The 11,632-nt window shown below is 36.5% G+C and overlaps 1 protein-coding gene across 1 annotated transcript; it reads right to left on the bottom strand.

Moving 5' to 3' along the window:
* Nucleotides 1-2,026: 2,026 nt before the first annotated feature.
* On the bottom strand, nucleotides 2,027-3,550 carry LOC122144852 (natural killer cell receptor 2B4-like; the record flags this gene model as incomplete). The annotated part of the gene is made up of 4 exons (XM_042756062.1): nucleotides 3,422-3,550; nucleotides 2,847-3,146; nucleotides 2,213-2,506; nucleotides 2,027-2,136 (listed from the first exon to the last, which is right to left on the bottom strand). Coding segments are annotated over exons 1-4 (744 nt in total), but the record flags the coding sequence as incomplete, so codon positions are not given.
* Nucleotides 3,551-11,632: the final 8,082 nt, after the last annotated feature.

Genomic DNA, 11,632 nt, shown 5'->3' with positions numbered 1-11,632 from the left:
TATTCACTGCTATCTGTATTATTCTCATTTGTAAATGATTTGATTTAAATGTTTCATATTAGAGTCATTATTGCTGTACAAGCATCATTCCTATGACACAGATATTGTATGAAAACACCATAATATGAAAAAAAAAGAAAATAAAGTATAATGAATGTATTTTATTTGCAATACATTTGATTTGGCAGGAGACGCATTTCACGAACCCATCTCAGTAGTTGAACAAACAAAATGATTTTTGATCACTATCACTATGATTGACATTAAAGACATTTGGTCAGAGTTCAGTGAGGAAAGTGAGCGCTAAGTCTGTAGACATTTCCTGATCAGAACACAACAGATTCACTGAAACAATATAGAGGGTTTTCACAGGAGATTCTAGTCATAATGATCAGAGCAAAATCTTAATTAGAATCAAAAACAGGATCAGGTGGTGATCACATAACTCATAAAATATTTTACGAAAATATATTTGAACGATTATTGAAATATAAGACATATTTAACATTGTTTTTCCATGTTTGGTCACAGCATATCACTTTTAAATAAGGTTTAAGACATTTGCCCCTATAAAATAACACATTGTTTTTCCATGTTTGGTCACAGCAGGGTCTTAAATAGAGGTGTGTAAACCATTAAACTGAGTCCAACTGAAACAAACGACACACATGAATCAGATTTTAACATCTGAAAAAAAGACTGTGGAGATACTTGATCAGGTCAAACATCTGTAGATCATGAGGTTTTAACATTGGAAACAAATAATGGGTTAAAATAGTTGTGGAATCAGAGATCAAAGATTTAAAACTAATAGCAGAATGGAATATGACTGCTGAAAGAACTGAGGTTCAATTTTTTTTTTTTTTGCTGCGACCGTGTATTGGTCTTATTTTCTTCTCAGTTCTCAATTCAAACGCAATGCTTTTTTCCAATTAAGGACTCCAAAATCAATAAGAATGCAATCTGTATACATTACCTACCTCAATGAAATCTGTGTAAACTTGGAATACCCTTCCGTGAGAAATCCATCACTTTTAGGAACTTTTTCAGGATTTATTTAAATTCACAAAAAAAAAAAACCCAACAAAAAAAAACATGTGATTGGGGTGTAAAAAGTTAGCCAAAAACAAGAGTTTTGATCAAGAGTTGGTCAGTGTCTTGAGAATCCAGCGTACACCTCATTATCCTGCTCTTTACGCCTCTGAAAGAAAACACAAATGCATTTTCACTGATGTATTTTTTCCATGAAGACTTTAAAATGTAACCCATGTCTATATATTAATCATTATCAAACTAGTTTTTTTTTTTTTTTTAGGTCTCTAACTATTTTCATTTAATTTAATTTAATACAGGCAGTAGCTTTCTAGTTTTTTGAGTTTTTGCAAAACTCTGCAGGACTGTGACCACCCCTGTTCTAATGCGTAACCTGTACACACACAGTTCAGTAATTTATGGGAATGACAATCGCATTCTAAAACCGAATTACCTTACCAAATTAACTTAAAATGAGATTAAAATTTCTACGCAGTGTGTACGGAACCAAAAAACTAGTTGTTAATGATTTAAATGCATGTTTAAATGCGTAACAGAGTCGCGTCTCTCTCTGTATCTGGGGTCCAAGAAATAACAGGGAACGAGGTGCCTATGTCTTGACTCATGTTGCCAGATCTTGCTATTAAAATAACCACAAATAAGAGCAAGCCCATAAAAAACTTTATCCCAAATGCTCTATCTTGGAAATAAGCAATATACGGTATGAAAGTCATTGGACAAATGTCAATTGTGGTGCTGTGTTTGTAAATCATTAAAAACACTCCTTAATCCGAGTCCAATAATACAGACACATACCATCCACAGAAATAAATTCACCTACCGATTTCAGTGCTTTTCATTTGTAGAATGTTGGATCAGCCGTCAAGTGATCTCTGCACCAGTCTCAACTGTTTCAGCTAAAATTACAGAAACAAAACACTAAATGAAATGATGTCTGAGAGTTAGCTATAATAAAAGAGGTAGGTATACAATACTTGCCTTCTTGCTCTGTTTTTCTGCGTTTCCTGCAGATGCAGAAGATCCCAACTGCAGCTATGATCAACAGAGACCCAGGAGCAGAAATCAGCACTATCTGACTTACATCTGGAGGATGCGGAGGAGACAGTCATTGGTGCAAATGAATGTGTACATATATATATATATATTATCACAGACATACCTGAACATGGCTGACAGAGTTCAGTGGTGTTGAGATGCTGAGTCTGGTTGCTGATGGGATTGTTGATCACACAGCTGTAAGAATCATCCAGACACTCCAGATGTAAAGAAAGACTTCTGCTGAGATCAGACACACTGATGTTGGACAATAAACTGTTTCCTCTGTACCAGGAGAGAGTCACATCACTCACATTCACCACTGAACACAGCAACAGACATTTGGATACTGAAGATGATAATGATGGTGGTGGATTTTGTGAAGAGGTACTGCTGATTATAGGAACAGGCAGACGTGCTAAAAAAAAAAAAGATTATAAATGTAATTAATATATGTTTATATTTGTTAGAATTTAATTGTTCAGTCAAAGTTCATCACACACATAGGTCAATGTTGATGCAGACAATCTTGATTCTGATCTAAACCCCTCTCTTAACAGAAGGATTCCAAAAAAAAAAAAAAAAGGCTAAAAATTTAATTTTATATGTTATGGAAATGTTCATGAATTTCAATGAAAATAAAACAATGACATCCTACACAAGGAACTGTCTCACTAATGCACTTCTTTTTTTTCTTTTGTAAATTTAGAAGAAATTTTACTATGAAAGTGTGAAAAGTAGGCCTACTTTTAACTCACCATAGACGGTAAGATTGAATGTGTTGAGCGGCTTCTCTGTTCTGCTGCTGGTTACTTTATAAAATCCAGAGTCTGTGGTTCTGGTGTTCGTGATGTTCAGAGATCCAGTCTGATCCAGCTGCAGTCGATCTTTGAATCTCTCATCATAAAAATCTCTCTTATTGTCTTTTGCGTTGATTTTAGCTATGAGAACGAGTCCAAATTTCCACATTATAAGACCGTCTCTCTGTATTTCAGTAAGATGAGTGTTTAGAGTGACAGAATCTCCCTCCATCACTGACACTGACTCACCAAACACACCTGATGAACAAACAGGGATATTTACTCAATATAAGACTATTTAGTCATGTTTAAGCTATTCAAAAAGGTCATTGCAGAACAATCCTTTACCCCGCACTGTAGGGGACAGCAGCATGAATGCTAAGCATTTGAGTATATTAGTCTGATACAGGATTAGAAATATATATAGGCAAAATATTAGAGACAACACTCTAATGATGGAAATATCAATTATGTTTGAGGACAAAAATTAAAATATATACTAATAACAGAACTGAAGCCATAAAAATACTTACCAGCCAGCCTGCATGAGAACAAGCAGATGAAAATAAACATTTTCTTCAGCAGTTCGCAAAACAGCTTCACAACAAAACTGTGATAATAATCGAGCCCTCCTGACACTCTTGAAAGTGAATGAAGCTGTCGGTCTGTAATGAAGCGGTTTAGTGAAGCTCTGCAGCGAGTGTTGAAAAAAACTCCTCCTCCCTTCACAGACTGAATATGACTTGTCAAAATGACACTCTTTGATCTACAGAAAGAAGAGAAGAAGTTAAAGAGTATTTATTATTACTGTTTTGTTGTTAATATTAACAATACTACTATATATAGTGATAATTGTGATTTTACAGAACAACAGAAAAATTACAATAGTAATATTTATGGATGTCTTATTTTTTATCGTTATTTTCTATATTTATTTATTTATTATTAAAGTTATATCACAGAGATTTTATTTTGTCAGAAATGGGAGACCTTAAATCTTCTTGTTTGATGAAAACAGATTTTTAAAGGATTCCCATAATAAATTTGGGAACATGGTTAGCTCGTGCTGCTTTTTTTCAGAGATGTAGATTAACATTTGCTGTGGTTCTACTGTGATTTATTTGGTGATATTTTCTTTGAACGATCAAAAACACACAATATGTTAAATGTAAGTTAGGCTACTATTTTTCTTGTGTATGGAACTGTTACAAAATCAAAATCAGTATCACATTTACAGTCTTGCTGATAATCAGGGTAAAATAGCACTCCTGATATTGCTTAAATATGATATTATCTGTATAAACATCAGGAACTTGTTATTGTAGGGTTTGTTTGCTTTTTTTTTTTTACCCCTTAAACTTGAATTTTGTAGGCACTTTTTGGCCTATAAGCCCTTGTTTAAGTCAGACCTTGGAGTGCATCAATCCAGACCAAAAAAGGAGTTAAACAACAGAAAAAAATCATTTTGAGAAAGGAAACGTAAAATGTTTTAAATGTCGGCAGGACATTTTAAGTAAGCCAGTTTTACATTTTAATAATTGCTGAAAAAGGTCTGTCTTTGTGGGAGGAGCTACTGGAGGAGTTTGTTCATTGACTGCAGTGTTTTACTAAACCACTTTACACTTTATACATTCGACTTTTTCAAGAGTGCCAGGGTGCGATTATTATAGCAGTTATCGGTGTTGGGAAACTGGTTTGGAGAACTGTTTAAGAAAATGTTTATTTTCATTTGTTTGTGCTCATGGAGTCTGGCTGGTAAGTGTTTGTTTTCTTTTCACCTTATATTTTAATTTGCTTACCTGTACATGATTATGTTCTTTATTGGATTCCATCATTAATTTTGCATCTAATATTGTCAAATTTTCCATCATTCCCTTGAGTGCGCAGTAAAATTCCAAATGTGAATGAAAATCTCTAATAAGTAAATATTTGTTTGTTCACCAGGTGTGTTTGGTGTTGATGAAGTGAAGTCAGTGTCAGTGATGGAGGGAGATTCTGTCACTCTAAACACTGATTTTACTGAAATACAGAGGGAATGTGGACATCTGGTGACATTTGAAACTCGTTCGCAGAGCTAAAATCAACGTAAAAGACCATAAAGGAGTCAATTATGATGAAGGTCTTAGAGACAGACTGAAGTTGGAGATCAACTGGATAACTCCTGACCATCATGAACATAAACACACAGCAGACTCTGGACTTTTATAAAGTGCACCAGAGCAGAAGAGAGGACCGCCGCTCGACACATTCAATACACGGTCTCTGGTAGAAACGTACCCTACTCTGTTTTTAATACATCTTTGTTGACAACAAACACTATCAAGAATTATTGGACAAGTATTATAAAAGAGAGACAATTTATGTTGAATTCAATGTTGTGCATTTTATGGCATTCCTTGTATTTAAATCATGGTGGACGGTAGGCGGACAAAAAAATTGAACCGTGCGGCGTCTCCCCACAGATGGTGTCAGCACCTCCGCGCTACGTACCCCACGGAGTTCAAATTTAAATCTGAACAACGCATTTGTAAAATGGTGTTCAATATAAATAACGACCATAAAAAACAGTTTTCCGACTAGATGTATTGTTCTCGTTCGTTGGATGTGCATTCTGGCTTTTATGCCCAGACAGCTTACAACAAGCGTGATATGACCAAAAAAAAAAAACAAAAAACGTGGAGCAAACCATTCACTCTCTTGTTGTCATGCGAATTGCCGTATGTTGGGTCGGGTGGTGGTGATAGTGCGCACTACAGGTAGCCCTGAACAGCACACGTTGATATCTGTGTGTTTTTAACTAAAACTTATTTAAAGCATTGCCAGTTTTGAACATTTAAGGAGCCAGAGGACGCAAGCTGTGCCGGCGCAAAGATTTTGTGTGCACTCATCCACCTCAGAACACGCCGCAAATATTAAGCTCTCTTTGAAGTATTATTTGTGTTTGAATGGACAAATGCACATAAAAGCATATTCAAAAATGGGCCCGGTCTTGGTAAGTATCCTATTAGCAGACATAGGCCGGCCTGAAAACGTAGGCCTACTGTAATCATGTGCACTTGATCTAGTGCTATTCTCTTAAAGTGACAGTCTCTATATAATCGAACAGCAACAAACAAGAAGATCCACTCACTTGCTCTTGATTGAATAGCTTTTGGTTAACTTTAATTAAAGATTACATTCTTTAATGTCTAACGACCAGTCAAATATGCAATGCTGTTTTACATTTGATACCTAAACTTTTATTATATTCAATTTCTGTACCATAAAAAAACTACATGCGCTAGACACTACCTAAAACGTCTGAAAATTACTGTTTATATTTCATTGGGTATCTTTTACTCTACTCTATTTACATTGTGCTGTTTGCTTGTAGTTAGATAGAATATTCTATTTGGTGATACAAACCAACCGTGAAAAAGTTGAACCGTTTTTCCACTCCCCTAATTTTAAATAATATTTATAATCACCATTTTCAAACATAATCAAACAAGGCATTTGTTGATTTCTTTGCTAACTTGTACTGCATATCAATTTTAAATATTAATGCATGTTAGTAAATATCACCAATCTCTCTGATTTACCTGAATTAGCTTTATCTCTGCTCCATATCTTCTGATAGCTTCGTGCCACGCTGTTCCGGTCATCAAGCAGAGACTGTCATCTCATCTCATCTATCATCATCATCAGCAGAATTGTTTCATTGTTTGTGTGTGTTTTCAGTGGTGGAAGGTGGGTCACTGGGACTCTCTCCTGGTACAAAGGAACAGTTTATGTCAGGCATCAGTGTTTCCTGATCCAGCATCATCTCTCTCTACCTCTGGAGTGGACTCTCAGGATAACAACACTAAGCTGTGTTATCAAAAATCCCATCAGCAACCAAACCACACATCTTGAAATCAGCGGACCTCTGTCACCGATTCCCCAGGTTTGTTCATGGCAACGGTGATATACAGTATATATATATATGTGTATTGGGTGTGTGGATGTGGTGTGTGTTTGTTGTGGTGTGTATATATATATAATTTTTCACAAACTAACTGGACCACATTTCACATTTTAACAACTGTTTCAGTCTGCGTCCTGATGCTGTGGTTCTACTGAGCTGTGATCCGACGGGCTCTCTCGGCTCTGGTGGGTGGACGAACGGTTGCTGGGCTATGTTCTTACATCAAAGCCAAATGTCTTCACAGTAGAAATCACAATCAAATGCTGATTTTTACATAGATATTCAGGAAGGTGGAAGTGTTTTTGAACTACTTTGAGTATAGGCCCGGGGTAGCGATCTCCGGTCCTGGAGAGCCGCAGTCCTGCAGAGTTCAGCTCCAACCCTATAAAACTCACCTGCCTGTAGCTTCCTAGTAACCCTTCCAGACCTTGATTAGCTTGTTCAGGTGTATTTTGATTAGGGGTTGAAGCAAAAATAATTTTTCCCTTAATAATCCATCATGATAGTGATTATTGATTCATTTTATGTAATGCAAATGCTCTAATAAATAATTTTTCCCTTAATAATCCAGCATGATTAATCAGACAATAAAGAAAGCTAATGTTTTCTATGTATTTTTGGTGTATTCATGTAAAGATGATTTGAAGGCTCAAAAACTCCCACTCAAACAGTAAAAATGCAGAAGAAAAGTTATAGGCCTGTTGGTTATTAGGAATTCAACTGACCTCTCCATTTTTTTTTTTTTTCTTTTATATATATATATATATATATATATATATATATATATATATATAGGTAATGTGTGTGTGTGTGTGTGTGTGTGTGTGTGTGTGTGTGTGTGTGTGTGTGTGTGTGTGTGATTCTAACAAGCACTCAATATTTTTCAACAACAAAGTTCTATAACCTTCAAAAAGTTTCAAAGAAGCAAATTCAAATGTCATTGCTCAGTATAAAATGCAAACTTTCCAATGCACTGGTCAGTTTCTGCTTTGGTTTTCACACTTCATCTTTCTCACACACATCTGCGCATGCATAGAAAGCAGCAGGTAACTGCAGCTTTTTGACACTTTTTGGCTCCTGCGAGCTTTAGCTTCTGTAGGACAGCTTGTCTGCATTTATTTTAGCAGAAGCACATTTAAACCGCAGCGATTTACAGTTAAAGTGTCTCTACACTCTGTTCTTCGCTCCGTCTCTCTATCTTCTATCTGCTTTCAATTGATCACTTGATATATTTGCACAAATATACACAGTAAACACTGGTGTTAAATGAACACTGTTCAGTGTTTATATAATCCACTCAGAGTGTCAAAATTTAACACTAAGGCACCGGTTTCATGCGCAGGGCTTAGCCTAAGCCAGGATTAGGTCATAGTTTAATTAGGACATTTAAGTAATTTTTATAAACATGCCATAGAAAAAAAGCATTACTGGTGTGCATCTTAAGACAAAACAAAGGCACTGACACCTTTTAAAGATCAATGACAGTCAGTGCAAGTTTCTTTCCAGATGAAAGCCACAGCAACAGATTTACATTTTCAGTCTAGGACTAGGCTTAAGAATTGTCCTGTGAAACCAGGGGTAAGTCGTGTTAGTTAATGAGGTATAGTGAGAATTTAAGTGATGTTGAGCAGTAATGATGAATGCCCTGTTAACAAAGCAACAAGGAAATAAATAGAAACAAGAAGAACCGAAACAGACAGGAGCAGAAAACAAACAACTACCGACGACTTCCACATAGACTTAGGACTGGCGAAATCAATGGGCAAATAAAATAAACATCTACATTTCAAGATCTCAAAACAATTCCAAAACAGCACACTAGCTTCCCTATTACTAACCAGTCCTGCCTTTGTGATATATATCGAAAATGAAAATGGCAACAGCTTTTATAATTCTAATGCTTCAGTGTGCTTCATTTTCACTGTAGGGAAACCTGTGGTGTGATGAGACCTCTTGCTCCCCCAGGTATTTTGTAAACTGTATTTATGACACAGAACTGCCACAGATGCTTATATTATACCCTTATAGCACACACATACCTCACAGAGACGTCTATTTGACGTCCTGCATTTACATCTGCAAGATGCATTTTTTAAAAGGGTTTGCTCACTGCAATATGTCCTATAGTTACGATTCCAAGTAAATATCAATTATATTTTTAGAAGATGTCCGTTAGATGGTATTATGGATTTAAAATAAATTGTACAAACTGACCATCTTTAAAGATGTCCATCAGATGTTTGTACACAGCAGAATGGCTTCCAGATGAACGCAATCTTTAACATACATCTTGCCGGGTGGCATCCTGTGTAATATGCTACTCGCTAACGACACACCTTGTGCTGTTTCTCGCTCTGCGCTGCTGCAGTCTGTGGATCGAAAACGGAAGATGGGGGGAAGGGGGACCGAGTGAAGTCTGCCCTGCCGTGCTTCAGATGAAATTTAGATGTGGAATAGCCTATAGGCTATAGGCCCCCCGAAAAAGGGACTATAATATAACGTTACATTTCCTTCTCCTGTTTTGGCTTTCGTTCATTTGGCTGCTGTGTGTTTTGTCCTCAATGGTATGGTTTTTGAAGTTCAGGATAAGTTTAGCCCCCAGACTGTTTGTCGTTGGGGTGGGGTACAGAAAGTGAGAAAACCTAAGCAGAAAAAAAAAGGAGTACTACTTAACCAAGTGATTGAACGTCTGGTGAAAACCCGCACCGTTCCAGGCAAAACCACCTGAGAGTCCAGACATTTGATCTTCTCGGTGTTCTGTTCTCTTGATTACATCAGGGCACCCAGCTACTCGTAGTGCATTAACATCTTGTTTGAAATACCACAGACACAAAAGTTATACCACTATTCAATGCACAGTCCCATGTCAACCAGATACTGAAAGACACAGTGCATCATTGTGTCGTGGTGCTAGGATGCAGTATCTATTTTGCACTAACTTTGTAGTATTAGAAGTGTGTTGACTGAAATAAGTTTGTATGAATAAAAGTTTAGTTGTGTCTGCTCAATTGTGCTCCTACCTGCAAAAAAATGATCTCAATGAAGAATTTCAGTCAGGTTTCAGGCCCCATCATAGCACAGAAACTGCACTTTTTAAAATTACAAATGACTTGCTTCTTGCTTCAGATCAAGGCTGTATCTCATTGTAGTTTTACTTGATCTTAGTGCTGCGTGCGGACACCATAGATCACTTACATACTCATAGAATAGATTACCAGCAAAACTATACAGGTATCCAAGGGCAGGCTTTTAAGATGGTTTAGATCCTACCTGTCCGATCAATTTACCACTTTGTTTATCTAAATGGGGGAGTCATCTCATTTATCCCCAGTAAAATATGGAGTGCCACAAGGATCTGTCCTAGGTCCCTCTGCTATATTTTCAATATACATGTTGCCCTTGGTAATATCATTAGAAAATACGTGGGATTAGTTTCCACTGTTATGCTGATGATACTCAATATATATCTCAACAAAGACCAGGGTGAAACTTCAAAATTATCTAAGCTAACAGAGTGTGTTAAAAATGTAAAAGATTGGATGACCAATAATTTTCTCCTATTAAATTCAGATAAGACAGATAAGAGATATTACTTATTGGAATAAAAAACATTACACAGAATCTCGTAGATTACAATTTGCAACTAGACTGGATGTACTGTTACTTCCTCTACTGTCAAAAAATCTGGGTATTTATATTAGACAATAACTTGTCTTTTGAAAATCATATTTCCCATGTTACATAAAAAAACAGCATCTTTCCATCTTAGAAACATTGCCAAGCTACGAAACATGTTACCTGTTTCTGATGCAAAAAAAGCTAGTTCATGTATTCAAGTGACCTCTAGACTGGACTATTGTAATGCACTGCTAGTGTGGCTGTCCTGTCTCACAAACCAAACAAAATATGCAAAAATGCAGCTGACTAGAGTCCTACTTTGCAGGTCAAAAATATGATCATATTACCCCAATACTACAGTCTCTGCACCTGGCTACCTATTAAAGTCCTCAGACAGTTAAGCAAAATATTATTACTTACTTATAAGCCCCTTAATGGTTTAGCTCCCAAGTGCACTCTAACTAGTCTTCTACCACGCTACAACCCATCACGCCCCTAAGGTCACAAAAAACGCTGGACGTTTGGTAGTACCTAGGATAGCAAAGTCCACCAAAGGAGTGTAGAGCTTTTTTTGCCATTTGGCTCCCAAACTCTGGAATAGCCTTCCTGATAATGTTCGGGGTTCAGACACACTTCCTCTGTTTAAATCTAGATTAAAAAACACACCTCTTTGGCCAAGCATTCAAATAATGCATCTCATAATTTTGGACTGCAGTTATATCTGATCAAATGCACATTATTATTCTTTAACTTGGGTTAAACTAATTAATTTTACTGGCTTGGAAACAGCAGCTACGCTTAATTATGTCTCTATTTGTTTCTTTCTGTTTTGCCACAGGATTTACATCCCGTGGTAACTACAGGGATTTACACAAGCTCCAGTCTGGATCCAGAACACCTGAGAAGAGATGATGCCAACCCCTCAGAGGACCTCAGATGATGCTAACCCAGAGACAACATACAGAACTACCACATTTTGCTCTAAAGTTTGATTGGATAATTGCTGTTAATAGTGTTAATCGCCTGTTTGTTTTACGCCTTTTATTGATTTTTTCTGAACATTTCTGCCGATATACACATAAACTGACAGTCACCACTGATAAGATATGCCAACCTCAGAGGACCTCAGATGTGCTAACCCAGAAGACAACATACAGACTACCACATTTTACCTCTAAGT

The sequence above is a fragment of the Cyprinus carpio genome, unplaced genomic scaffold, assembly GCF_018340385.1.
Source record: "Cyprinus carpio isolate SPL01 unplaced genomic scaffold, ASM1834038v1 S000006785, whole genome shotgun sequence".
Classification (NCBI taxonomy): Eukaryota; Metazoa; Chordata; class Actinopteri; order Cypriniformes; family Cyprinidae; genus Cyprinus; species Cyprinus carpio.
Note: the sequence above shows the minus strand (reverse complement) of the source record. Positions and strands in the feature narration are given on the sequence as shown.